At 40.2% G+C, this 26,039-nt stretch overlaps 1 protein-coding gene, 1 long non-coding RNA gene and 1 pseudogene across 6 annotated transcripts in view; 1 reads left to right on the top strand and 2 right to left on the bottom strand.

Moving 5' to 3' along the window:
• Nucleotides 1-3,116: 3,116 nt before the first annotated feature.
• Nucleotides 3,117-5,126, bottom strand: LOC306649900 (PDZ and LIM domain protein 1-like; annotated as a pseudogene). The gene has a single exon. The product of its transcript is annotated as a PDZ and LIM domain protein 1-like (transcript).
• A 9,818-nt stretch (nucleotides 5,127-14,944) lies between these two features.
• LOC306650039 lies at nucleotides 14,945-21,045 on the bottom strand. Of its 3 annotated transcripts, XR_013760787.1 has the most exons (3): nucleotides 20,909-21,045; nucleotides 18,776-18,865; nucleotides 14,945-16,637 (listed from the first exon to the last, which is right to left on the bottom strand). It is a non-coding gene; the product is annotated as an uncharacterized lncRNA (long non-coding RNA). The 3 variants fall into 3 exon arrangements; XR_013760788.1 differs by lacking the exon at nucleotides 14,945-16,637 and having other exon boundaries at nucleotides 16,774-18,865; XR_013760789.1 differs by lacking the exons at nucleotides 14,945-16,637; nucleotides 20,909-21,045 and adding an exon at nucleotides 19,587-19,634 and having other exon boundaries at nucleotides 16,774-18,865.
• The window catches only part of PTGER2 (prostaglandin E receptor 2), a 41,330-nt gene continuing 34,938 nt past the window's right edge, over nucleotides 19,648-26,039 (top strand). The window contains exon 1 of one of the 2 annotated variants that reach the window (XM_079121296.1): nucleotides 19,648-21,160. In XM_079121296.1, coding sequence (XP_078977422.1) covers nucleotides 20,321-21,160 — 840 coding nt within the window. In that variant the 5' untranslated portion in view covers nucleotides 19,648-20,320. The remainder of the gene's footprint in view (nucleotides 21,161-26,039) is intronic. The other variant, XM_079121297.1, reaches the window with a different exon arrangement.

The following is a 26,039-nucleotide window of genomic DNA, read 5'->3' as shown; positions in this document are numbered from 1 at the left end:
CTTAGAAATACATTTACATTTTTATCCCAGTGCAGAAGGTAACATAAGGTCCAGGTCCAGTTATAGAACACTAAATGATATAAATAAATCCCCAATAAAATGTCTTATTCTGATAAGTTTAAAATTACCATTACAACTTTAGGTGGAGAACACCAGCTTGATAAAATGTTCTTTTAAACCCTTTAAAGACTTGCATACCTGGAAGATATGAACACATTTAATATGTGAATAAGAATAATAGAATCATAATTACATTGATGTTTTTCTATTAACCATGTTTAACTTTTAAAGAAAATTTAGACTTTGTAATATAGTACAACACTCTAACAGTTGCTGTTTAACCAGAGTTGTACAAACCTCTAATTTTTAAGACTAGTTGCTCTAGAGAATAAAACATAACAAATACAATGTTAAGAGTAAATTAATGCTTTCAGAATTATTGGTCATTTTAGCATATAGACTGAAATTTGGTTTATATCAGTACATTAATATTTGATCTTAGGAAAAAACCTTGAATAGTTAAAACTTACATATACATGTAAACCTTTTAAAATTGACTTACATATTGTAAGTAAATTTACATACATATACATGTAAACCTTTTAAAATTTACTCTTAATTAACATTTTTTAATCACTTAGACACTCTCGTTGTTTACTTAGATGTATTACAGCCTTATTTTATCACATAAAGGCTTTTTTTATCTAGAAACATTTTTATTAAATATATTTTTATATCTAAAACCTTGTAATGTTTTTATCTGTTGATCCCCTTTTAAAAATTTATATTCTGAAACAACCTTTATAAATTTCTGAATTCAGATAAATTACTCCATTTTAATCTGATGAAATACTTTGTTACTTACAGAATTCTATTTAAATACAGTTGAAACTTTTGGACCCTTTATACAGAATAATACCTGTTAAGACTTTTAGTAATCATGTTTTTAGTGATAACATAAAGTAAATTTAAACCCTTTTTTATTTACCAATTTATGAAAACACCAAAAATGTTTTAAGTCTCTAACAAACACATCTATGATCAATTCCATATATGTTAAATCTAATTTAATTATTTTTTAAAAGCCAAGTTATCAGAGAATTGTATTGAGTTGTATCAGTCATTTCTTTCCTGTTGAAGAAAAACCTAGAAACAATGGATATTAGACATTTTATAAAATTAACATTTTATGTATTTTTTGACCACCTGGAAACAAAACTGTGTTAGTAACTTGAAAGCCATATTTTTGTTTACCCAATTTAAAAACCTTTTAAATCATGTGAATCAAAAATATTTGGATCCATTTTTTAAAAATTTTAATTTATGAGCTCATATGTCAATTTTGGTACCAAATATATATAGACATGACAATACACTGGTGTACATACACATAAAATAAACAAATGGACAAAGACCTTATAGCTTATTTCTTAAAACCCATTAGACTGAGAGTTAACCCTTGTAAACTGGCCTCTGAATGAAACAGAGCATTAAGAAAATCTTTATATTTGGATAAAATAGGTCTGATTAAAAATTAACCCAGGTGCACCAGATCAAAATTATAAATTCAAAAAAATAGAATTTTAAAAGTCTTTTTTTGTCTCCATCCTGAGATGAAAAAGAATTAAGAGAATATAGACAAGGTTATGCTTTATCCCTTCCTGAAGGAGTTTCCCGAAGAGACAGCAAGGGAGCTGCTTCCATTGGTCTCCTTGGGAGAGCCCCCTCAGGTTGGGATCGCCCCCTCAGGTTGGGATCTTGTTCTAAACTGGTTTTCCTGGTCTCTTGGATAGCAGCCATTAAAATTTTAGCCTGGCATTTTGGTGGACCAACTCCAATAGTTGGAAGGTCCAATTGGCAGCAGTTTATATTTTAATGTAAGCTTCAGGGAACATGGCTAAAAACATTTTTAACCATTTTTTTCCAAATTTGACTATAAAACATTTGATCAGATTGTTCAGGCTGCCCAAAGACAATTTGGTGGTCCCCTGAGGGGGCCATCTGACCTCAAAATTTGGTCATTCTCTCTCACAGAATTTAGAGAGAGAAAAGACATCGCAGCGGGTTCCGTAGTCACTGGCTCTCTTCTGGAATTCCTGGAAATTAGTTAACATGCACTGGAGGGGAGTACATGACTGACATGAGGGAGACTGACCCATGCTTACACTTAAAGGCAACAAAAAACAAAAAAGGACAAACAAACACAGAACAGATAAAACACCAAAGACACAGACAAGTGGCCACTCCAGATTCCAGACCAGAGGAACTGAGCAACATCTTGCCAGTCCCAGACTCGGGAAGTAATGCTGCGTCCAGCCTTCCTCAGAGTCCCCAGATGCAGATCTGCCAGAAACAGACTTACCAGTCCCCCAGGCGTGCAGAAACAGGTGACTCTCTCGGAGAATTTAGTTCAGTCCTGGGGCGGGGCCCCACAGACCGTGCAGCCTGGGGCTGAGTAACGTCTCTCAGAGGTCTTCCCCTAGGAGCAACGTTGTGGCCTCTCCCCTCTGCAGGAGTTTCCAGGTCAGTGGTGAGCAGTGACTGCTCACCAGGCAGCGAGGATCTCGCTGGGGCCTCCAAATGTTATGGGGCGCAATTTAATAACACACCGATTAAGCTGGCCGGCTGACTGTCTCACACAATGCCCAAAAAACATGGCTATTGGGAGAACAGCCCCGACCACAGGGTTGTAGGGGTTCTTATACCAAAAATCACATCAATCATAAGTGTCTGTTGCTATGATTCAAAATTACAAACTAACATCATGAGATCATGAACAGAGGGGGAAGTGGGTCAAAATGACCCTTACCTAGGTACAAACTAAAGAATGGTTGCTAACATCCACACAATTACCGTTTACATGGTACATTGGTTAAGAGCAATAGGAATCAAAAGAGAGTAATTCTTTACTACATAGGAGTTGCCATTGTATATTATTAAACATGTCACACCAAGTAACTGATGATGGGCACAGAGGCAGGGTGTTCCTATGGAAGAAGCTTATTTCCTGCATAACATGGAGTCTCAGAGCAAAATGGAGACTGTTTAGTCATTTCCCTTAGAGTCTGGCCTATAACATTCTCACGGAGCCAGATCTGTCAGTCCATCACACCACCACATGAGTGTTCTTGGAAATGAATTCCTCTAAGTCTAGCTTTGAGCTAGACCCCATCAACATCATTTTTTTAAGTTGACAAATGATAATCATAAATATTCATGGAGTACAATGTGCTCTTTTGATACCGATGTACAGTTTCCAATGACCACATCAGTCTCTTCCCTCATTAACGTATTCATTACCTCAAACATCTATCATTTATTTGTGTAGGAAATATTAAAAATCCCTTCTTTTAGCTATTTTGAAATGAACAATTATTAACTGTAGCCGTTCTAATTTGCTATAGAACACAGAATTTAATCTACCTGTGTTTTTATACCTAATAACTAAACTCTTCCTATCCCTACCTTTCCCAGATTCTTATGACTACAAGGTCAATGTTTTTAGTTTCTGCATCTCTGTAAGAACATGAGGACTTTGTCTTTCTGTGCCCAGATTATTTCACTTAACACAATGTCCTCCAGTCTCATCTATGCTGCCACAATTTAAAAGATTTCATCCTTCCCTATGCCTGGCCAACATTATTTTTTTTAAGTCTATATATTTATTGAATAAAGACAAAATCAATGTCAGACTCATTAAGTTTGGTTTGGTTCAAACTTGACTGATGTTCATCTACAACAGAAAAGAGCCCAGGTGAGGAAGATGCACAGTGATGCTGGCTAGGGGACAATGACAAAACAATCTTCCACCCACGTAAGAGCAGGCATCACACAGCTAGGGTGAGTCAGTTAGCCAAGGAGGATTTAGTGCTGAAGGAGCAGGGGCAAAACCAAGGTCAAGTAAGCACGGAACTCTGAACACTCAGAGGACAAGCAGGAGGGCAGCTGTCGGCACAGACATCTGCTGCATCACTTGGGGAGCACGGTGACCACGCCATAGCCCTCTGGTGGTGTGACGTGCTCCGGGGGTGCTTTTCACAAATAGATTTGATCCTCTACAAAGAAATGGCCCTCCTGCTTCAGGTCCGTGCCACAGTTGGTGCACACTGTTACGTGGTGGCAGTGGTGGCCCTGCAGCTTCACAAACACTCCAACAAGGCCGGTGCCACATTTGTCACACATGGGCAACTTTTGAGCATTCCCAATTGATGCAGCCACCTTGGTGACCGGAGCTTGAACGCTTTTGAATTCTGAGGGTTTGTTGGGATCCCCTTTTTCCTCTGACTCTCGGAATGATGTGGACCGTTTCAGGGGCTCTTTTAACTCCTGTTTCTTCTGAAGCATCTTGTAAACTTCAGATTCTTTGTTGATGACACAGCCACCTGAAGGCCAAGGATGGTCTAAGGGTCTGCCATTCTTCTCCTATCCGCTGGTTGCTGTCTTGGACTCCACAGCATTGTTGAAGCTGGAGATGTTTTCGGAAGAGTAGAGGCCAGCTGGGTTGTTGTACTGTTTTTTGATGACCCTGGGGGCAGTGCTGGAGGCAGGTGAGGCAGCAAAGGACATGGCACTTTGGTTGTGGGCACTTCCTTTGTGCAAGATCTGTTGGAGTTCCAAGGCTAGATTCATCTTGTATGATGACGTTTCCCTTCCTCAGTCTCTAGAGGAGACCAGACTTTATGTTCCAATCTGGTTACGGTGAGAGTCATATTGTCTGTGCGGCCCTTGATTTTGTTTTGAGCTTCCATGTGCGTTATATTGCTGGTGTTTTCCCTGTCGAAGGCGATAATCACATCTCCGATACATAAATTAACTATAGCAGCCTTGCTTCCAGGAGTGACCCTGGAAATGGTGAGAGGCTGCCAAAGTCCTTGCTGCCCACAAGGCGAAAGCCCCTCTTCATAGGTTTATTGGCCTGTGGCTATTTCTGCCTGTGAAGGAGCTGTTCAAATCTTTTCCCTACTTTTCTGTTCAGTCGTCTGCCTCTGCTTATTGGTTTTCAGGAGTTTTATACTGTGTATCTATTAGATTCTTAAGTTTGGGGCAGTAGGTAGCAAAATTTTGTATACTGTGAAAATCTTAGTGGATCCAAACCTATTTGATTTCTGGAGTTCAGAATGAGAATTTAGATGTCTGTTCTTATAGTTCTGGCCTTTGGGGCCAGATGAGCTTAGATCTTGTGAGAATTCTTATTTCTGAGACCCTCTAGTGCCTAAAGTGATGGTGCCGTCCTCCAGGTATCTGAACCCTCCAGGCACCAGGACTGTACTCCAGACCAGTTCAGAACGTCAGGCACTGGGAATCTCAGGGTGAAGTGAACTCACAGGAACTGCCAGGCGTGCTTCCAACTTGTCTGGGACAGGATTTTCCTTCTCTTCCTTTCCCTCTTCAGTGCTTTTTAACATTTTTTTTTTTTTTTCTTGCAGTCTCCCAGGAGTGGGGGTTAGGAGGTGAACATAGGTTTAGGTTTTCTTCTGGTTCATTCTTAACCTAAAGAAGTAGCCATCTGAAGCCTGATTTTATGAGGCAAGATTTTCTAATAGACACCCATCTTTGATGTAACATAGAATTTAATTTCTGACTGTGAGCCCTGAAAAGACATAAAAATAAGAACCAGGTTTCCAAAGAATTCTCAAAAGAGGAAATAAAACTCAAACTTGGAAAAAGGTTCAGTCTCCCCAAATGTGAAAGAAACTGAAATCAAAAGAGTGAGACAGGATTTTTTTGGCCCATTAAATTATCAAAGCATTTTAAAGACAGTAATACCCGAGGCTGGATAGTTGTGTTGAAAGTGATATTTTCCTTACATTGCTGATGATATATGAATTGGCACCAACTCTCTTAGAAAGTGATGTGGAAAAATGTACTGTCATTTTAAAAAAGATCATGTTCTTTGATTCAGTTATTTCACAGCTGAGATTAAGTCCTAGGAACAGAAACCTAAACGTGGGAGCTGGAGGGTGTGGCTCAGTGACAGAGCTCAACATGCACAATACCCTGGGTTCCATCCTCTACACCAAAAAAAAAAAAAAAAAGAAAGAAAAAAGGAAAAGGAAAAAAAAGAAAAAGAAAAGAAAAACAACACCCAGAACCAACCAGCCAACAAACACACCATGGAAAATGTTACATGCATAAAAATGTTAAATGTAACTGTTATTAAGAATTGGAAGCAATCTAGCTGTCCAGCAATGGAGAAATTATTACAATTTACACAGTGGATATGATTACTACATAAAAATACTTATGATAAGAGAAATCAGGACACAACATTTTATGTGTATTTTACAGCAAACGAAACTAGAAGAAATATTTCAATTAGAAACACTAATCATAGTAAAGTGGCACTTCTATAATTTAGAAACTATAGTTAGTTCAAACCAGATTTTCCCGATTATCTCCAAATGGTTTCTTTCTCATTTTTTCCCTATAAATCTTTTATTTTATTTTCCATCTTTAGAATATTATAAAATTATTGAAATTTGACAGGTGGTTAAATTTTCAGAAAATGTGTTAAGAATCGATAAATATGTTCAAATGTAACAATTTTTACATATGTTATGTACAAGTTTTATCATAAAAGTGATTGAAAGAATGTATTTCTTAGGGAAGAAAAATAAAGGATAAACTCTGCAACCATGGATATATTTAGTTATAAAATAAAGTAAAATCTATAATAGAAATTAAATAAAAGAAAAATACATCTTGCCATATTTATGATTATTTAAAAACAATTAAGTAGGCACAAAATACTGTTTTTCTCATTATAAAACACATCAGAAAAATCTAGGTTTGTTCCATTTAAGTACATAGATTTATAAATAACAGTAGCCATGACAAGGGTAATAATTTCATTTTAGAGACAAGTCTCTTTTCCTCTTTAATGACATCAAAATTTAACCTCAAAACTTGGCAACTAATCCCAAAAAAACAAAGGCCTAATTTCTCTCTGATATCCAGATGCTAACACATAATAAGTGGGGAGGGGGAGGGAAGAAGAGGCGTGCATTGGAATAGACAAAGGAAATGAAGGGAAGAGGGAGGGGATGAGAAGAGGAGAGACAGTGGAATGAATTGGACATAACTTTCCTATGCTCATAAATGAATACCCAACCACTGTAACTCCACATCACGTACAACCACAAAAATGGGAAGTTATAGTCCATGTATGTATATATGTCAAAATACATCCTACTGTCATGCATAACTAAAAAATAAATTTAAAAAATAGAATTTAAAAAAAATGAACCAAAATGACTTTTAAGGAGTTCCGATAAAGAACTCTTCTTCTCTGTCCCCAGGTGAAGTTCACCAGGGCTTTCCCAGCAAAGAAAGGGAGGTCTGATGGTTCAATCTTCCTTTATTCTTTTAGAAGCACTTCCACTCTTTTGATCTCCAACATATGTGCCTAATAACTTAAGGGTTCATGTATACGAATTCATCTAAATCATAAAAATTTATTAATAAATATAAGACTTGATGTCTACTAAAACAAAAAACAAAAACAAAAATCTTGGCAGCTGCTGACAGCCCTGAATTTTTATATTGCTCCTCTAGAGGGCACACAAGTGCTTAAAATACATTTAAACTGGCCCTTGAGAACAGCAGAGCTGCAGACCTGCAGGGAAACACTAGGTAACCTAGGGATTTTTAGGCTTAGAGAAGACAACTCCAGCTAGGAATAATTTAGTTTCTATTGTTAGAGATGCTTTTAAGTGACACAGTCTTTCTCTGATTGAGTATATAATCTTTTTGAGTCCAAGTTCCCAGTGGAGAAGATAATAAAAAGATGATAAAAAGGAACAGAAAATCAAGGATGCTACTCTCAAAGCCCTAATATTAATGTCAGGGAATTATAATTGTATCACTAAGCCCTGAAATCCCCAAGGAAGGGCCATGAGTACACTTAACGTTTTGTGTTTGGTATTCTTTTAAGAAATGGAGGCAAAGAATCTGTAGCTATGAACTGTTGGTTAGTTTGTCTAGGAGCCTACCCAGGTAGGGCAAGTGGGACCAAGGACCTGCCCTGTGGTCACAGATGGGTTTCTCCCGCTATGCCAATTGCAAAGGGAGATGGGGTTCAGTTCTGGGCATTTCTCAGGTTCCATTTGTCTCAGTCACTTTAGTCTTGAGCCCACTCCAAAACTCTCATCTGTGTTTGCTAGATTTGAATTTTAAAAACTCTAAATTGCATAATCTCTTTCCAATGATCCAGTTCTGCCTCAAAGTTAACTTGGCATCAAGAGCAACACAAAAAGCCACAGTCCCTCGAGAAGGATTTATTCCTCCTTCCATTGGTATACTCCCAGACAACAGGAAGGCAACAAAAGGCAAAGAAAGAAAGCTCTCAGAAGCCTGAGAACTTTTTTTTTTCCTGGTACCTGACTCGAACAATGGAAATCTCAGATACTCAAGTGTGTCCCTGGAGTTCTCTGGACCCACAGGCAGAAGAGTATCAAAGTCTTCTGGTTGGGGATGGCTTGCTCAGGAATCTTTTCCCGTCCTTAGCTGCAGTCTAATGGATGAAATAAAGAGCCATGATCCTGGGGTCCCACCCCAGCTGCAGAAACTACCCCAAACAGAGGTGCTATGTTTCACTCCCTGCCTATAGAGGCTCCTCACCCATCTTCTTTGCACACTTGGCCTACTTCTTCTATTTATCCTCGTTAAAAATCGATGTGTGCATTGTAGAAAATTACATTTTAAAAAACTAGACAACAAAAACTGGTAGAACACACCATATTTCTACCACCAGGATATTACCCCTGTTAACACCTTAGTGGACATTCTTCCATGTTTATGTAAGTGCTTTGCCAAAATGTGACATATTATGCTGTTTTTGTTATCTGCTCATTTTACATAAGGTTATGTCAATATATTTTCATCTTATCTTGTACCTAGGCCATATTCAAATTTCCACAATGAGTTCTCAAAATGTCCTTTATGGTTCATTTGTTCAAACCACAACCTAGTTTCAGATCTTGCTTTGCCTCACAGACCATTTTTTTCTTTGTAATGACCTTAATTTGTTGAAAGGACCTGGCCAGCTGTCCCACTCTCTGAGTTTGTCCATTTGGTACTTTACTATGCCATTCGATTTCTCAACCCCTGGAATTTAAACCTGAAACTTAAGACTTCATTAATTTAAGCATTTTTTAAAATGGCTAGAATGTATTATAGATGCATTTTGTATTGCATTTTTGTTATGTCAGAGAAGATTGCTAGGATTCTCACCTCAGCCAGGATAATGAGCTCTTGGGGCTTTATTATAAAAAATTAATTCTCCCTTTACCCCTTCACACAAGAAAGTGATCTCTGTGGTATTACTTTTGTGAATGCCTAGTTCCTATCAATCATACACCTATGTATTTTAAGAACAATTGGATATACTTGTCTAAGTCAAAAATTTTAATAGGAATTATAGAATGCTGATTTTTCTAAATTCTGTCATGCTTTCTATATTCTTGGCTAACATTCTTCTATAAAGTAGAACTTTCCCTCATCAGTTGAGGCTATTTGGTTACTCTAAGATATAGTTCTTACAGAAAAGTTTGAATGACGCTTAAATTCTTTCTCTTTAGCTACCAATTGTCAAAATAGGAAGTCAATATACAAGTCCTTTCAAATGACAACATTATTCTGTTTTGGGCTCTCTCTCTCTCTCTCTCTCTCTCTCTCTCTCTCTCTCTCTTTATAGACACATGGATTTTAATCATTCAGTTCACTAAGTCATTATTCTTTTTGATATTCAGACCGTTGCAGATTTTGGCCACGGCTGGATTATTTTGACATATATTTTTAACTTAGATTTTATGGATAATATTACTTCCTCTGGGCACTATCCCTGTCCCCAATATATGCTTAATATTTTCTGCTAGTGTTCTTCTCTGTCATTGATTTAGATAATACTCTCATACTATAAATCTCTGTACATTCTGCCTAATGTAAACAAATTTCTACTTATTAACTTTCAACTAAAGTTATGTTCATAAAACCTATCTCTGATCAGCCAAATTCATTCTGTGTAGCCAATTTCCAATTTTCAAAAATGTGTTGTTGTTCTCTGTTCTCCTAAGGTCTCTGTCTTCATGGGGAGGTGGGCAGGAGTCAGAGCATGAAGAGTCTTGCATGCCAAGTTGAAGAATTGAAACTTTTGCTTGATGATAATCAGGAGACACAGACCAGTGAGCAGCAGGGGAGGGCCATGATCAGATCTTTCGGGAAGGATTGCTTGAGCTATATGTAGAAAATTTTTCAGAAATGAGCAGAACTGAAGACTGAAAACCCATTAGCAACCTAACCTGCAGTAATTCAGGTCACCACATCTAAGAAAATGGTGGTGGGGATGAAAATAAGATATCTAAAAAGTGTTTAGAGTCATCAAAAGGATTTGGTGATTAATTGACGTAGAGGGCAAGAAGGAGGGAAGCGTCGAAGATGAGTCCAGGTTTCAGTTCTATGCAACTGCGTGAGCAACGATGCCACTCACTGAGGTGGAAAGCCATGGATGAGAAGTCAGCGCGAGGGTGAAGTGGTATCCTGTCTTAATGAATGCCAACTTCCATCATGCCTTCTCCTAACAGTAATATAACTGACCACACTGCCCGAGAATGCACTTTCTACTCTGGAAGGCAAGAACACACCTTTCTATTTAAAATCAATAACACTTCCCTTCTTTCTTCAATAACTTCCTCCTATTCTGCCAGCAGTTCTCCCACCTGCCTCTGTAACCCACATACACTGGTTTCCATCCAATTTCTGGGGAAGAAATGTACCTCCTCTTCAAGGCATCTCTCTACCTGAGCCTTAAATTCTTCTCCTTGCAAATTCTCAGGGAGTTTATACTGGTCATTACTGATTCTTTTTCTTTCTATATCATCTTCTTCTTTCTTTCTGTGGGCTGCTTCCCTCCTATATGCTCTTACCCATCATTGGAAGCAAAACCCTCTTGAACCCATGGCCCTCCAGCAACCACTAAATTTCTCAGCACCTCTCAGCTCTTCAAAGTCATCAGTATTGTCTTTATTCGAGTCTTTACTTAGGCTACCTCCCTATTCTGTCCTCTAGCCCCTCTCTACTTGGGTTCTTGTCCTCACTACTATATCACAATAGCTCTTAGCAAGGTCACCAATGTAGGGACATCCTGTAAATGTAGGGACCATCTATCTACACCCTCTTAGCATATCCTCCAGCTGCAATTGTCCATAACTCCCTCCTCCCTTCAGACCACACTCCCTAGTGAGTGAGTGCTTTCCCTATGCCAGTCACAGTTTTAATCCTTGGGACACATCAATGTATTAAAAAGACAAAGACCCCTGCCTTCTGGGAACCCATATTCTAGCAGGGGATAGGGGGAGGAAGTTAACAAGCAAAAATCAATAAATAATTAAATTCTGTGTTAAGTTAGATGGCAGTAAGGGCCATGGAGAAAAGAAAAGGTAAACTCAGTAATGGCCTTGGGGAATTCCCTTCTCAACACATAGTTATCACTATCACAAAACACCCTATCTGACAATATTGACCATCAAATCAAATTACAGAAGAGTCTATAGCTCCACATAATAAAAATCAATCACATTTTCATTTTCTGTCTTTCTTAAGTCAGTGATCTCCTAAGTTTCCTGCATTTGATGTGAGCACACTGGAGAAAAGATGGAAGAAAATATGAAAACTCAAGAGAAGGGATAGTGGAGATTCGATACTTCCTAGTTGTGATATTATGTGTTGGATTCTGGAACAGGCAACAGAAAGAGGCATAACCTGACTCCTTTATCACCCCTTTGGCAACTGTGTCAAGTAATAGCTACTAAATAATTGTCAAGTGATTATTTAATAGTGAAGAGTAAGTCAGAAACTCAAAGTACAATAAATGATCCAGGAGTGGAATTTTCTATGGGTAATACTTTTTGTTTTAATCTTAAAATGAAACTATTGTGCAACTATAAGAAATATAATAAATATGGATTTATTAGTAGACATAGAAGACCATTTGCATAAATGACTATAACAATTCCTCTGTCCCTGTGTGCACACTGCCTCCATCAAGAGCTTCAGTCTACTTCCTGGTTTCTTTTATCTGGCTGGCTTTGGCACTTATTCTAATAAATAGAATGTGATGGAAACGATGATGTGAAACTTCCACATCTGGGCCTTACAGCTTCCAGTTTCACCCTTGGAACACCATGCCACCATAGGAGCCAGCTTAGGCTAACCTGTGGGGCAATGAGACAAGCCCTGTGGGCAGGACCTCCTAGAAACACCACTCCCTGTCAAGCCGTCAGGTGACTACATCAGGTGACCACAGGAATGATCCCACATGGAACCAGTGCAAGGATCAGCCAAGTCTAGCCAATATTACTGACTCACTAATCATAAAAAAAAGATGACTCTTTTAAACCATGATATTTCGGAGTGGTTAATTACTCAGAAATAAGCAACTGATTTAATAAATATTAACTATTCATTATAATAATTCATTGTTTTCAAATTGACCCTTGATCCTTTAATAAGTCAGACTTTAATAAGTAAATTTAGTATTTACAAAGAGAGGAAACAAGGGGAGTACATATTGGAAGCTATTTTTCAATGGAAAGTCCATTAACCATATATTTTGGTTTAAATGTTTATTTTTTCAAAAATTAAACTATATTATACATAGTGTTTCTTGACTTCCTTAATTCATTTAACATTGACATCTACCCGTGTCAATAAAGACATGGAGAGCTGTATTTTTAAATAATTGCATAATATTCCATTGAACCGTTGCATGTAATACATAACTCCCTTTTAACCAACATTTGGGCTACTTCTCAATACTAACATATTATAAACACTACTAAAGGGAACTTCTATGTACTTACAACTTCTAGTACTTATCCTTTCAGCCTCAGTTTTCTTGTCTATAAAATGAGAATATCTCTGACCTTCCCTATTCAATTGTCCTGAAGATTATGTGTGCATGAAGCTTCTAATAGTTTCCAGGAGTAGTGAACAACTGATTATAAGCTTCCCTAGGAAAGGAATCATGTCTGCATCACTCAGAGCTTGGCACATAACACGTACGCAAAAACACTAACATTTGCCGAATGCTTCCTATGACCGAGGTCCCAAGGTCACCCGTAACCTGGGTAGGGACTGCTTTTATCCTACATGACAGATGAGTAAAACTGAGGCACATGGAGGTGAGGTCACTTGCCTATGGACAGAACTAAAATTTGAATTCAAAGTGATCCGTCTGCAGTACCCATGCTCTTAAAACTATACCATACTGCCTCACTAAGTATCTGCCTTAATACACTGTTGAGTGAATAAATAAATGGAGAAGAGATTTATGCAAATGCAATTTCTGGGTCTCAGGACATGCATATGTTAGGTCTTTATTTCATATATATAAACATAAACTATTACAATATTAAGTTCTTGAAAAAAAACTGTAAAATCTTTTATACAATGCTATCACAACCATGGAAAGAATAGCAAAACAAAGCATAGAAGAAAAAAAATCAAAGGAAACACATCAAAATGTTAGTGACCACTTATGAATGACATTAATGAGTGATTTCTTCCCTTCTATTTTTCTAAACTCTCTATAACGAATTGTTACTTTACACAAAGAAGTGCAAAGCCTTGCTTTTGTGTTGTATTTGCTTTCCACCTGGCAGTTGTTCCTGTCTTTGAAAGCAAACCAGCCAAGAAAACAGAACATTCCTGATTACATTGTATTCTTTGTCCTCTACCCACCTTAAAAAGGAAATTAGAAGCCCAGGTAGTTTGCCTTCCTACCTGAGCGGAATGATTTGTTTGATCTAAGCAGTGCTGTAGTTTTGCCTTGCTGATATTTCCTCTCTGAAGATGAGACTTGTCATCCATTTTAAACACTTTTTATTGAATCAGGGTTTTGCAAAGACTTTATCAAATTGTTTCTCAAACAACCTGTGAGGTTATAATAAGTTCCACCAAGCCTTGAACACACAGACACACACGCCCCTAGATGAATACAAATGTAGCCAGATAATAATTTGACATATTAACCTATGTATTTTTTGCCCAGTACTTCCTGATATTCCAGACCTTTCCTCAGTTTTAGTAGCAGCTAGGCTGTTCTATGCTTCAGGTCTCAGAGAAAGGACAATATAACAGAACATAAAGAACACAGGCCTCAATTCTAGGTTGCTGACTTTCCAGGCTTAGGAGACCCAGGTCAGAGAGGATGAGGAACAGGAGGGCATCACCACTTGTCCCCAACCACTTCCACAGGCTATGGAGAAAGGAGGGTGGAGGTTAAGAGAACAAGAAGAGCTTAGTCTTTAACACAGGTCTTTCTTGGAAAATGTGGCTCCATAGCCCAGAATCTCAGAGAGGTTTGGGAGATCCAACATCATAGAAAACTCATGCCTTCCCTCCTGGGCAGAATCAAGTAAGTTGCAGGAAACAAGGGTTCTCCACATCTTCCATGCTGTGGAAAGAGCAGCGTATTTTCCAGGAGCTCAGTAGTAATGAGGACATGGAAAGAAAGGTGTCCAGAGGTGACTTCCTTCAAGTTTGCTTTTCTTCCAACTCCAACCTGCTGGAATTTTAATTCTAGAATTTACACGTGGTTCTTTTTTTACTGAGATTCCCCACCTGTTCACTCAAAATTTCCCCAATTCTTTTCCTTAATTTGTTCTTTTTAGATATACATAGCCGTGAGTGTATTTTGACATATTATACATACATGGAGTATATAACTTATTCTAATTAGGATCCCATTCTTATAGTTGTACATGATGTGGAGTTTCGCTGGTCATAATTTCCCCAATTCTTTAAAAGTATTTGTTAAATTCAAAATCAAAGCTCTATAAGTCAGTCTCTTTCTTTTCTTTCTTCCTTCCTTCCTTCCTTTCTTTTCTTTCTTTCTTTCTTTCTCCCTCCCTTCTCTTGCCCCTCCCCCGCCCCCTTCCTACTCCTCCTCCTCTTCTTCTTCTTCTTCTGATACTTTGGCTAACTTTTTTCTTTAAACCACCTTTATGAGAAAGGGACTTCCTGACCCATGGTAGTGTTAAAATTAGATTAAGCAGTAAACTAAGAAAAGCCAAAAATCTAATGTCAAAGTAGTTGTTTGAAGAGGACTTAACCCTTCTGAGTCTCCGTTTCATCACATGTAAATGAAGGACTTGGACTAGGTGTTCCTGAACTTTTTTCCAGCTATAAGGAGGGGACAGGGGGATGCATCCTGCAGATCTGCAGTAGACACTCTTGGTTCACTAACTCACCAGCCATTCCCAGCCCCTTCTCCTTTGCCTTCCTCTACTCTAGGAGAGTCTGGAAAAGCTCAATGTCCCCTTTGCAGGCTTCCTTTGGAGGTAAGGTGTGGCAATATTATCAAATTAAGGCCATGAGACATAAGGAGAGTCTCTTGTGGTTCTTCTAGAAAACCTTTTACTTTCTTGATAAAAGAAACAGACACAAAAGAGAGTAAGCTCACTGGAGCAGTCTCTTCTTTGCCCCTGTCCTCACTGTAGATTGATGCCTGGACCCAGGGTGATGGGTGGTAGCTTTGTATGTGTCAACCGAGGCAAGAAGGAATTGTTGTCCAGATCCTTGCAAATTCCAGGTTAGCACTGATCACAAGGGACATGTTGCAGGAGATTGTAAAGACAGCAGGGAAATACCATCCATGGTGGTTATGCTCTGAAGGAAAGTGTAAGGCTCCAGGGACATCGGCCACTCTCACATGCTCATCTGCTGCCTCACCTTGCTGCTTGGGCAGCACCTAGGCTCACAGCTCCTTCAGCTCCCACCACATCTCCTCTTTTGGCTCCGTCAAGTCCTAAACCAAGTGCATCTGCAGATCCATGAAGGGTGCCAGCTTCTTCTGCAGGACACTGACACTGGAGGGAATAAGACACATGCAGATCCCGTCTGTCCTCAAAGACTTCCATCATTCATGAGTCTGGTTTATCCTTCCATTCTATTCTTGGATCTTGTCCACAACCAGTTCTGTACCCTGACTGCCATTCTGGCAGGATCCACAAAAGAAACAAAGACAGCAGCAGCCCTGCACAGACTCTTCCACCTGCTCCCCTATCGTGCAGGACCTAAGGCAGCATTGTCTAATGGAACTTACGTGATGAAGGGAGTGTTTTAATACAAGCCACCCAGTAGGATAGCCACTAGTTATATGGCTATTGAGCACTTGAAACTTAAGTTTCTTAAACCAAGAAATTAAATTTTTCTCTAATTTAAATTTAATTAATTTAAATAGCCACATGCAGCAGGTGGCTAGCATATTGGGCAATATAGCATATGCTGGCTAGAGCCTAATAATACATTCCACATTCCTTATCACTCATAGTGGTCCTGTTTCTCTGATCAAATCCTAAACTGTACAGGAAGCAGTTGGTAGCCTCACGGGGAAGAACACAGAGACACAAAGCTATCACACAAGGAATGACAGGGTTGGAGCCTGTGTCCTGGTAGCTCCAGCAGCAAGCAATCTAGAAACTTCGTATGTGAGGGGGGAAAAAAAGACCCCCCTGTTGAGCAGTGGACATCTCTGTGTCCTTTCAACAAATCCTCTTTCTTAGGAGCTTCTGCTTGTTGCAATGAAGTGGTATAATTCTTGTCTGGGATATTACAGGACACAGATGGTGTTCTTAGAACTCAATTTAGGAAAAAAAATGTATTTATACATGCATAAAAATCATAAGGATTTAAATTAGTCTTTTGAAACAGGCAAGCAACGGAACTACAAACAAGAATTAATATTGGTTTTTCTCTCCACTATAGTCCTTCAGGTTTATCCTTGTTTTTTTTTTTTTTTTTTTTTTAGGAATGACCTACAGTGACTTGCCTTCCAAAGTTCCAATTTGAGTTTATGAATTTCAGACTTTAAGTTGTGTGTGTTAGGGTTCTCTAGAAAAACCAAACCAACTGGATGTATGTGTGTGCATGTGTGTGTGCCACATAACGATGTGTAGGTAAACAAATGTACTCTATATGATGGTGGTCCCATAATATCATATTGCCTAGTGATGTTGTGGCCATTTTCATTTGTGTAAGCACACTCTATGTTGTTTGCACAACCACAAGACTGCTCAATGATGCATTTCTTAGAAAGTATCCCTGTCACTGACACATGACTGTGTATATATGTCCAGTGATCTAGTTGAAGGGGTCTCACAGTTGTAGTATCAACACAAAGATTTCAGTTTGGATCTGAAAACCTGAGAAGCAGGAATGCCAAGGGCAGAAGATGACCAACGTCTCACCTTAAGCTTTTCAGATCTCTTTAGGCACCCAACAGATTGGATGAGGCACACCCACAACTGAAGAGGGCCATCTGCTTTACTCAGTCCATAGTTTGAGTTCTCACCTCTTCCAGTCATACCCTCAGACATTCCCTCAGACATTTCTAGACTGTTTAACCAGCTATCTGTACATCCCATGGCCTAGTCTAGTAGACACATAAAATTAACCATCACATGGTGTTCCTCTAACACAATAGTCTCAAAAACAGGAACTAAAACATTAGCAAAGCTTTAAGACCCAATGCTAGAATTGAGAGCATTAATTTGTTTTCTCTTAAGAAATTTTAAGCTTTTTGTGAACCAAACATGTATTAAGATACTGACACTAAAATTAGAAATGGGAAGAAGCAGCTTTTAAACTACAAGTTAAGACAAGACTTGGACTTACAGGAACAAACCTTATGGTCCAGTTGAGGATCAAGGGATGGCAAACTAACCCTTCTAGTCAGACATCAGACTGAACACATGTGCTATGCATTCCACATTGTCAGATGTCTGACTAGAAGAATAAATTTTAGTGTCTGCCAGCAAGTAAAGGTGAGCAACACAGTAGTTGATAGGATACTAGCCCCCTAGATTCACAAGGCCCCACTATGGTCTTCCTCTTGTCACATATCTCTACACAAGTGAGGTACTACTCACTCAGACCCCATGCCACCTCCTCTGTAGACTACTTTCCATGTACTTAGGACCATGGAATTCCCTACTTACTTGTTGGCCCAGAGCTAATTTCCAGGGCTTCATGTGACCAGCCAAGGGTCAATGCATGCTTGGGGTACATAGCCCCTGGCCTAGGATGTGGTTTTGGGGAATGAATATGTACAAAGCTTGCTCAACAGGGACCAAATTATCCACATACCTGTGTGCAAGTCTTCTCATAATGCAGGACTAAATCAGGGGTACAGATTAAAAAAGAAGGGAGAAAGAGTATAGAGTAAGGATTTCCAGTTACATTCTTGTTCTCCTACCCATTACAGACTTATACCCTGCTTACCACCAGGTACCACCAGATGGAAAGTTAAAGATATATAAATAGGAAAGATTCAATAATAGGTCTTCATTATAAAGGAATTCGTGAAAACAGAAAATGTCTAAAAATATTTGGAAAATAAGCACAGTGAAAATTTTGTGACTCAAAAATCTAACAGTAAACTGCAGTGAACTATGCTGTAAAACAGATTCGCAGTGTTTTTTGTTGTTGTTGTTGTTTTGTTAGGAATTAACTTTCATGCATATAAAAAGTTTCCCCATGGCTTGTGGTAAGATAAGATAAGGTTAGAGTAGTCACCACTGGGTGGCAAAAGTTGGTAATAAGATTTTACTGAACTGCAGTCTACAGCTTCAAAGAAAATTGCAGAGGGTGAGATTCTCTCCCCAAATGAATTCATGCCTTGTAAAGTTTAGGGATTGAGGTTGTGGTGGCTGATAGGTGAAAAACGGGCCTAGAAGCTTTTCAAGGGATCCAGTAAATTATGCTTGCCTTAATTTACCTTGAAACCCTGCACTCCAGTCTCCAGGCCAAGTGAGCTAAGACATTCATGGAGAGGAAGCTCTGCAGCTGCCAGGCAACTCTTCCTACCCTGCAACACAACTTATGGTTTTGCTGGTTCCCCGTGAAAATCCTTCTAACTCTCAGGGCTCCTCCCTTCCCTAAGTGAATATAGACTTTCTGGTAAAATATAATCGCCCACATTGTCTACCAAACTGGATTTTATTTTAAGTAGCAGTCCATTTTCACAATTGTAATTATGACAACAGATGATAGGTAGTCAATTTTGTCCGCTCCATTCTGAGAAGGGCCAATCACCAACACACTACCAGGAATGCTCTTTCCAATGGACTCTGCATAGTTACTTGAATGTGAAAAGGTTAATGGCTAAACAACAATCAAGTTTCTTAAAAGACAGAGCTGGAGTAGAGAACAATAAAGCACAGTTGTTTTCAAGCTGTGGCCACATACACAATTCTATACGAGAAACATTCTTTTTTTGTTGTTTCGTTTGTTTGTTTGTTTCCTTTTTCTTTTTCTGAGGTTACTTAAACAAGTGGTTATTCCTTATGTTGTTGACATAGGAAAGGCGAAATTCTAGCAACCGAATCAAAGCGGCGGCTCAATAGGTCGCTCGGTGGTGCGCACGGTTTGGTTCCTTGGATGGACAGACTTGCTTTTCACTTCCTCCCAAATTTTGTCCCGCCCTTATGGTGTATCTTCCTGGGAATGTTTAAAACACACACACACACACACACACACACACACACGCAACAACAACAGCAACAACAAAAACAGCATACTGGTCTTACTTCAAGCTGTCTTTTGTGTCTCTTGTTCCCCAGTTCATCTCACCTAACTTCTCCATTGGTGAGTCGTTTGCTTTTCCTGTCTCCCCCGCCTTCTATGTATTTTGTTCAGACCCTGAAAGTACCCCCGCCCTCCTTCCCAGCTCTGTGCCGAGGCTAACCCCTTCCTAGCAGAGATCAGAAGGCTCAGTAGCTTTGAGTTCGGGATCCCGAGGGTGCAAGGAACGCCTCTCCAGCTGGCGGGCAGCTCCCGAACGCGGGCAGCCCGCGTGTCCCCAGCCTGCGCTGTGCCGGGCTGGTGTTCCAACCCCGGTCCCTTTCCTTCTGGGCGGGCGCGCCCCTGGGACCCGCAGAGTCCGAGCAAGTGTGATGCGTCTGGTCTAGCCTGCAGCCCGCGGGCTCTGGCACTTGCAACTGCGGGACGCCACTCCTGGATCCGCCCCGTGGACGGCATGGGGCGGGGGCGGTCGCTCCTCTTCACTTGGGCTCCGGGATCGGGTCAGAGCTGGTAAGGCGCTGGAACCTCGAGGGAGACCGGATGCAGCAGCTGAACTGCCACTGCGCGCGCGGCGAGAGCCCCGGGGCGAGGCTGCCCTTGGCGCGTGCTGGGGGCCGGAAGGGGACTCTGGATTTCGGTCCCTCCCCTTTTCCCTCTGGGTCTTGCACTTGGGTTCTCAACCCTCCTCCCAGGTACAGGCTGGGAGAGGAGGGCCCATCTCTCCTTCACGCATCCCATCATGGGCAATGCCTCCAATAACTCGGGGTCCGAGGACTGCGAGACTCGACAGTGGCTCCCCGAAGGCGAAAGCCCAGCCATCAGCTCTGTGATGTTCTCCGCTGGGGTGCTGGGGAACCTCATCGCGTTGGCGCTGCTGGCGCGCCGCTGGCGAGGGGACGCGGGGCGCAGCGCCGGCGGCAGAAACTCCATCTCCTTGTTCCACGTGCTGGTGACCGAGCTGGTGTTCACTGACCTGCTCGGTACCTGCCTCATCAGCCCAGTAGTCCTGGCTTCATACGCACGGAACCAGACCCTGGTGGCCCTAGCGCCCGAAAGCCGTGCTTGCACCTACTTCGCCTTCTCTATGACCTTCTTCAGCCTGGCCACGATGCTCATGCTCTTTGCTATGGCCCTGGAACGCTACCTATCCATCGGGCACCCCTACTTCTACCAGCGCCGCTTCTCGCGCCGCGGGGGCCTGGTGGTGCTGCCAGTCATCTACACTGTCTCCCTGCTCTTCTGCTCCCTGCCGCTGCTGGACTACGGGCAGTACGTCCAGTACTGCCCCGGGACATGGTGCTTCATCCGACACGGACGAACAGCTTACCTTCAGCTTTATGCCACCGTGTTGCTGCTGCTCATTGTGGCGGTGCTCGCCTGCAACTTCAGTGTCATCCTCAACCTGGTCCGAATGCACCGCCGAAGCAGGAGGAGCCGCTGCGGACCTTCCTCTTGCAGTGGCCGAGGTCCCGGGGCCCGCAAAAGAGGGGATAGGCTGTCCATGGCGGAGGAGGCGGACCACCTCATCCTCCTGGCTATTATGACCATCACCTTCGCCGTCTGCTCCTTACCTTTCACAGTAAGTCACTTGTTTCTATAGCCCAGCTCAGTGCCAACCTTCGCTTACTCTTCTCCTCTCACCCCAAGCTTTCCACCGCCCTACAAACATTTTGCAACTTGAAAAGATATGTCCTAATTTGAAAAGTTCTGTAGCCTTCCCCTCTCGTTTCTAACCTTCACCTCACTTCCTTCCTTCCCGTCTGGCATATGGACTTCCCTAACTTAGCGTTTCTTATACGAGAATAACGGCACCCCGGAAAAGGAGGCTTGGTCCTCTACTAAGCCAGCCCAACCTCCACCCTAGAGATACTAGCCCCTGAACACAGTCCCTTTCCCTCTGTTGGCTAGCTTGGCTTGGTAACTGAGGTGTCACCCCTCCAAGGTAGGATGGTTGTCGTTGACATAATCTGCCTGGAGCTGCAGATCGCTGCCCTGTAACTCCCATCTGTGGGTCCTAGCTCTCCACGCTTTGTCTTTGGTTTCTCCTGGTCAAAAAGTAGTTCCCAACCCACAGCATTTCTGTTGCCACTGAAAATGAAACCAGGTCCCTGATGTAAAAGTTCAGAGCAAGTTCATTTTTTTGTCCTTTAAGTTCAACAAACATCTAGTTTACAGGTTTCCCAATATATATAATCAAGCGTAACTCTCTGGCCGTGAAAATTCATGACACCTTCATAATGGAGTGAGGAAAAGATAGTTGGCAGAGGAACTCCTTGCTAAACTTTTGGTTTCTACAGAGAAGGCATTTGTAAATTGTTGCAAAGTGTCGTCTTGATGCAACTCTCAGGAATACACACAGGTGCTCTTCATTTTATAGTCATGCACTTTATGAGCACAAAACTACTTGCAGGAAATGACTGATTCATCACAAGGAAGGGAGAGTGGGGTTGCCTAGGGAACTGAAGTTCAAGAGCCCAGATTCCTGCAAGAGTCCTGCGGGTTAGGTGCAACCTCAGCAGTTAACTCTAAAATGTTGTTTGAGTTGAAGCTACCCAAAGTGTAATGTGGTAAGAGAGTCTGGGATGTCAGAGCATGTTCTGACATCTGAGAGAGCTACAAAATGGGAGTTTGGAAAAGACAGTGGCTGTCTTGGACAGTGCCTGACTCTAACAGATCTGTCTTGTAGAAGCTGGAGAAGTTTATCCTACTTCCTGTCTCCATCATTGCTTCCAGTTATCTTCATTGGCTCATCCTCAGGAGTGGAAAAGGACACAGGGTCCTGAAAGCTCAGAAATGATCCCCATTCCCAGTGAACTCCTTTTCTCAGCTCAGTTCTCTTTGCCCTGGTCCCTGCTGTCCTCACATCCTGTGAGGGCAGAAGTTTGTCTGAATGGGTAAGTCACACTTAGGTGTGAATGAAGAGTTTACCACAGGTACCCTCTTAAATAATGTGGGACTGTGTGGGAGGTGACATCTCCCATTCCACCCTGAGAGAGAGTGTGCTACAGAAGTGTTGTAATATTGAGACCAACATGGCTTCTACATTCTCATTCTGTTTTACTCGAATGACTGTTCAGTGATGTTAGAAGCTAATCTGCTTTTGGGGGTTAAATCCAGGATGCAGAACACTATCTATGAAAGAAAGCACTTTAAGTTCCACTAAACAACAGAATTCAATTTGGGGGACATAAACCATTCCTGAATGGGGGAGTGCCCTTCTGAAGCTGGTGGGAATCAGGATGTCAGTTCTTGGTGTTTTATTTATCATTTATGAGTGGACTTATAAAAATATTTTCCACTCTTGGTTACTTCAGTAGCCCAGGAATGGGTTCAGGGGTGACCATGCACTTGAAAAAGGACTGTTAATTTTCCTTCCATTTAGAAGAGGCAAGCAGGAAGAAAATGGTTTCCCTTTTACTATGACTGTCTCACTGCATAAACTGTATTTTGAAAAATAAAGAGTGATTTTCAACAGGTTCCCCTATTTTCATGTACATTTTGTCTTTCATTAGGAGGACTCCAATCATTGCCATCTGTTATCGACAGATTTTATTTATATATATATATATATATATATATATATATATATATATATATATATATATTCCACCTCCCTTATTTACTATGAGGCATGGAGCAGTTCCAGGGCTGCCAAAAGGGGCTTAAAGCTGCAAGTCTGATTAGAAAGGATAGAGAGTAGGAGGTTTGCCTTGAAGCTGTTGAGGGGTTGGGGGAGGCCAGATGAAGATTTTGAGGTGACTTTATCTCTACCAAGACACCCCTTAGAATTGATATGTATACCAATTCTATATTGTCTAGGTTTTCTTCTGCATATATTCATGGCAAAAGTTCTCAAATAACAGAAAATCCTAGCATGAACATAATCAGAAAGCTGACCAAACTGACTTCTGGCCTTGGGACTACCACATCACAGCCAGATGAACTATAGGTAATCCAGGAGGCACAAAACAGAAAGTTGAAATCTCAAGTCATCTCTGAGTAAGGACATCTACATTGAACATTGAGCAATTTTATTTTGTCATAAAATTTTGGCCATAACTGTTAGTATCTTTGATTTACATAGCACTTCCAACTTTATGAAGTGCTGCACTGTTCTGATTTATTTCTTGAGGATTAACCTAACAAATTGAGATTCATGACTACTGTTTGGTTCATATATTCTGCCATTTTAGAATATTTGGCATGTATCTATCCCAGAGGGTGCTTCCGGCACTCCAAGTCCTTTGGTTCTCCTTGACCCACACTAAGATTTTGGTCAGAAATGGTCCATACCAATCTCCCACCCAAGGAAGAACCCATTTGCACACATACTACCTGGGAGCTCTATAAAACAAGGCAAAGGGTCATGATTGCCTTCAGAAATTCTATTTCTCTAAGAGAGTGAACACGGTTCAATAGAAATACAACTTGCACCACATATGGAATTTTAGATTTTTTTTTCTAGAAGCCACAGAACAAAAAGTAAAAAGAAACAGATGGAATTAATTATGATCACTTTGTTTAACCCAATATGTCCAGAATATTACCACTTTAAAAAGTTATCAATGTAGAAACACTTATTGAGATATTTTAACTATTTTTCTTCCTTGTATCCCAGAAACAACAGCAACCCACTCTATCTCTTCCCCTTCCTTCCCCAGGAACTGCTTTCTTTTTCCCTCAAAAGTGAATCAAACCACTGATCAGCAAGGAGACTTCGAGATTGTGCTGGTAGGACACAAGTCCATCCCACAGCACGCTAGTTGTGGAGGAAAACAGAGGAACTGGGAAACCTGAACAACTAATATAACCATTGTCCCAGGGTATAAGAGAACTAGCTTCCTCCAAGGATGCCAATCTAGGGTCTCCAAATTTTAAAAGTAAAACTCTAAATGGAAAATAAAAATGCCCAGCATCCTGAAATAACTTCAAGTTCAATCTTGTGTATTATTATTATCAACACCAGAGACAGGTTTTTGAGCACTCTATCAACCCATCATCTTTATAACAATCTATAAAAGAGATAGATAATATTATGATTTCTGTTGTTCAGATAAGGCCAATAGCTTCCCCTCGGTCCTACAACTAGGGCATGATTGAGGTGGGATTGAAAGCCAGGTTAATTAAATCACCGAGACCATGCACTTAACTGTAATACTACCAAACAGAAAATATTCATTCCAGGAGTGAAATGAGAAGATTAATCCAAGGTTTCATAAGAGAATTGTGAAGACATTAAAGATATTTTGCCTCTTGATTCTAACTTGTTAGCTTTAAAAATAAAATGGCAAAGCTCTCTTTCTCTGTGTCAGTTCAAGGGCTAAGCTGGGTCCCAAGTATGTGGTTTCTTTTTTCTCCTCTGCAGTACTTACTAAATAAAAGGCTGAGACTGAGATTTTAGGAGATTGGCTAATGTAAATGCTGCTCTAAATTTAGAAATAATCAGATTACCCCTCGCATAAAATCTTCCACATAAAACATGTTTTTAGTGATTAAAAAGAAAACATGTAGTGTTTGGGAAATGACATTATTTTGGCTGTCCAATATAAAATCATGCATGAGATCAACAACATATTCCAAACTGTTTATCCACCAAAGAAGTACTGTATAAATTAATAAATTCCTCCTTATGTTAATCAGCTGTTGTCATCATTTCACAGTGATAAATAGAACTTTATTTTCTTCCTGAAATGGAACAGAACACGGGAAACATGTGAGACCTCCATTTTTGTTTCAAATACTGTTTGTGTCTAAATTTCCTAACCATATCAAGCCACTTTCTCACCATTTACTGATCATGGATAGCTTCTGGTCATTTTAAACTGTTTTCCACATGCCATTGGGATAAAGTGCTTATATGTTTTATTCAGTTCTAAAATTTCAAGAGCAAACCATTGACTCATTCTAAAAATGTTTTTATCTTTACAAATTCTTTAGGATTATAATATCTAGGTAAATCTGATTAGTGGAAATTTGATCTTTGGAGTACAAAATTTCCAGTAAACAATACTGAAGTTTCCTGTTCATTCCTGGTATCTTTATATGCAATGTAACATGAATGGGGGTTAAAAGTTGATATAAAATTGGCAGATGACACACATACAAAGGTAATTATTCAGTTAGGGATGAAGAAAAAATCCAGAAATCTCCATGCATAACCATAATGAACTTTGCCCAATGATATTTTAAGTGAACGTCCATGAACAACTGGAAGACCTTTTACCATTCAGGCATCATTACGAGAAAGTACCTCTATATGAGTGCTTTCATTTGACATCTTTTCCTTTGCCATTTATGTTCTGCAATGATGATTATAAATGAAGACAGAATTATCTGGTTTTAAAAATTTAAACAGCAAGAACTGCAGTTCTTTTCCCAAAAGAGAATTTGTATCTTATGCTGACACCCTTGGTTAAGTGCATCCTTGTTGCTATTGCAGATGGTTTAGGACAGGATCT

This window comes from Sciurus vulgaris, assembly GCF_902686455.1.
Source record: "Sciurus vulgaris genome assembly, chromosome: 2".
Classification (NCBI taxonomy): Eukaryota; Metazoa; Chordata; class Mammalia; order Rodentia; family Sciuridae; genus Sciurus; species Sciurus vulgaris.
This window is presented reverse-complemented; position numbering and strand designations above follow the sequence as displayed.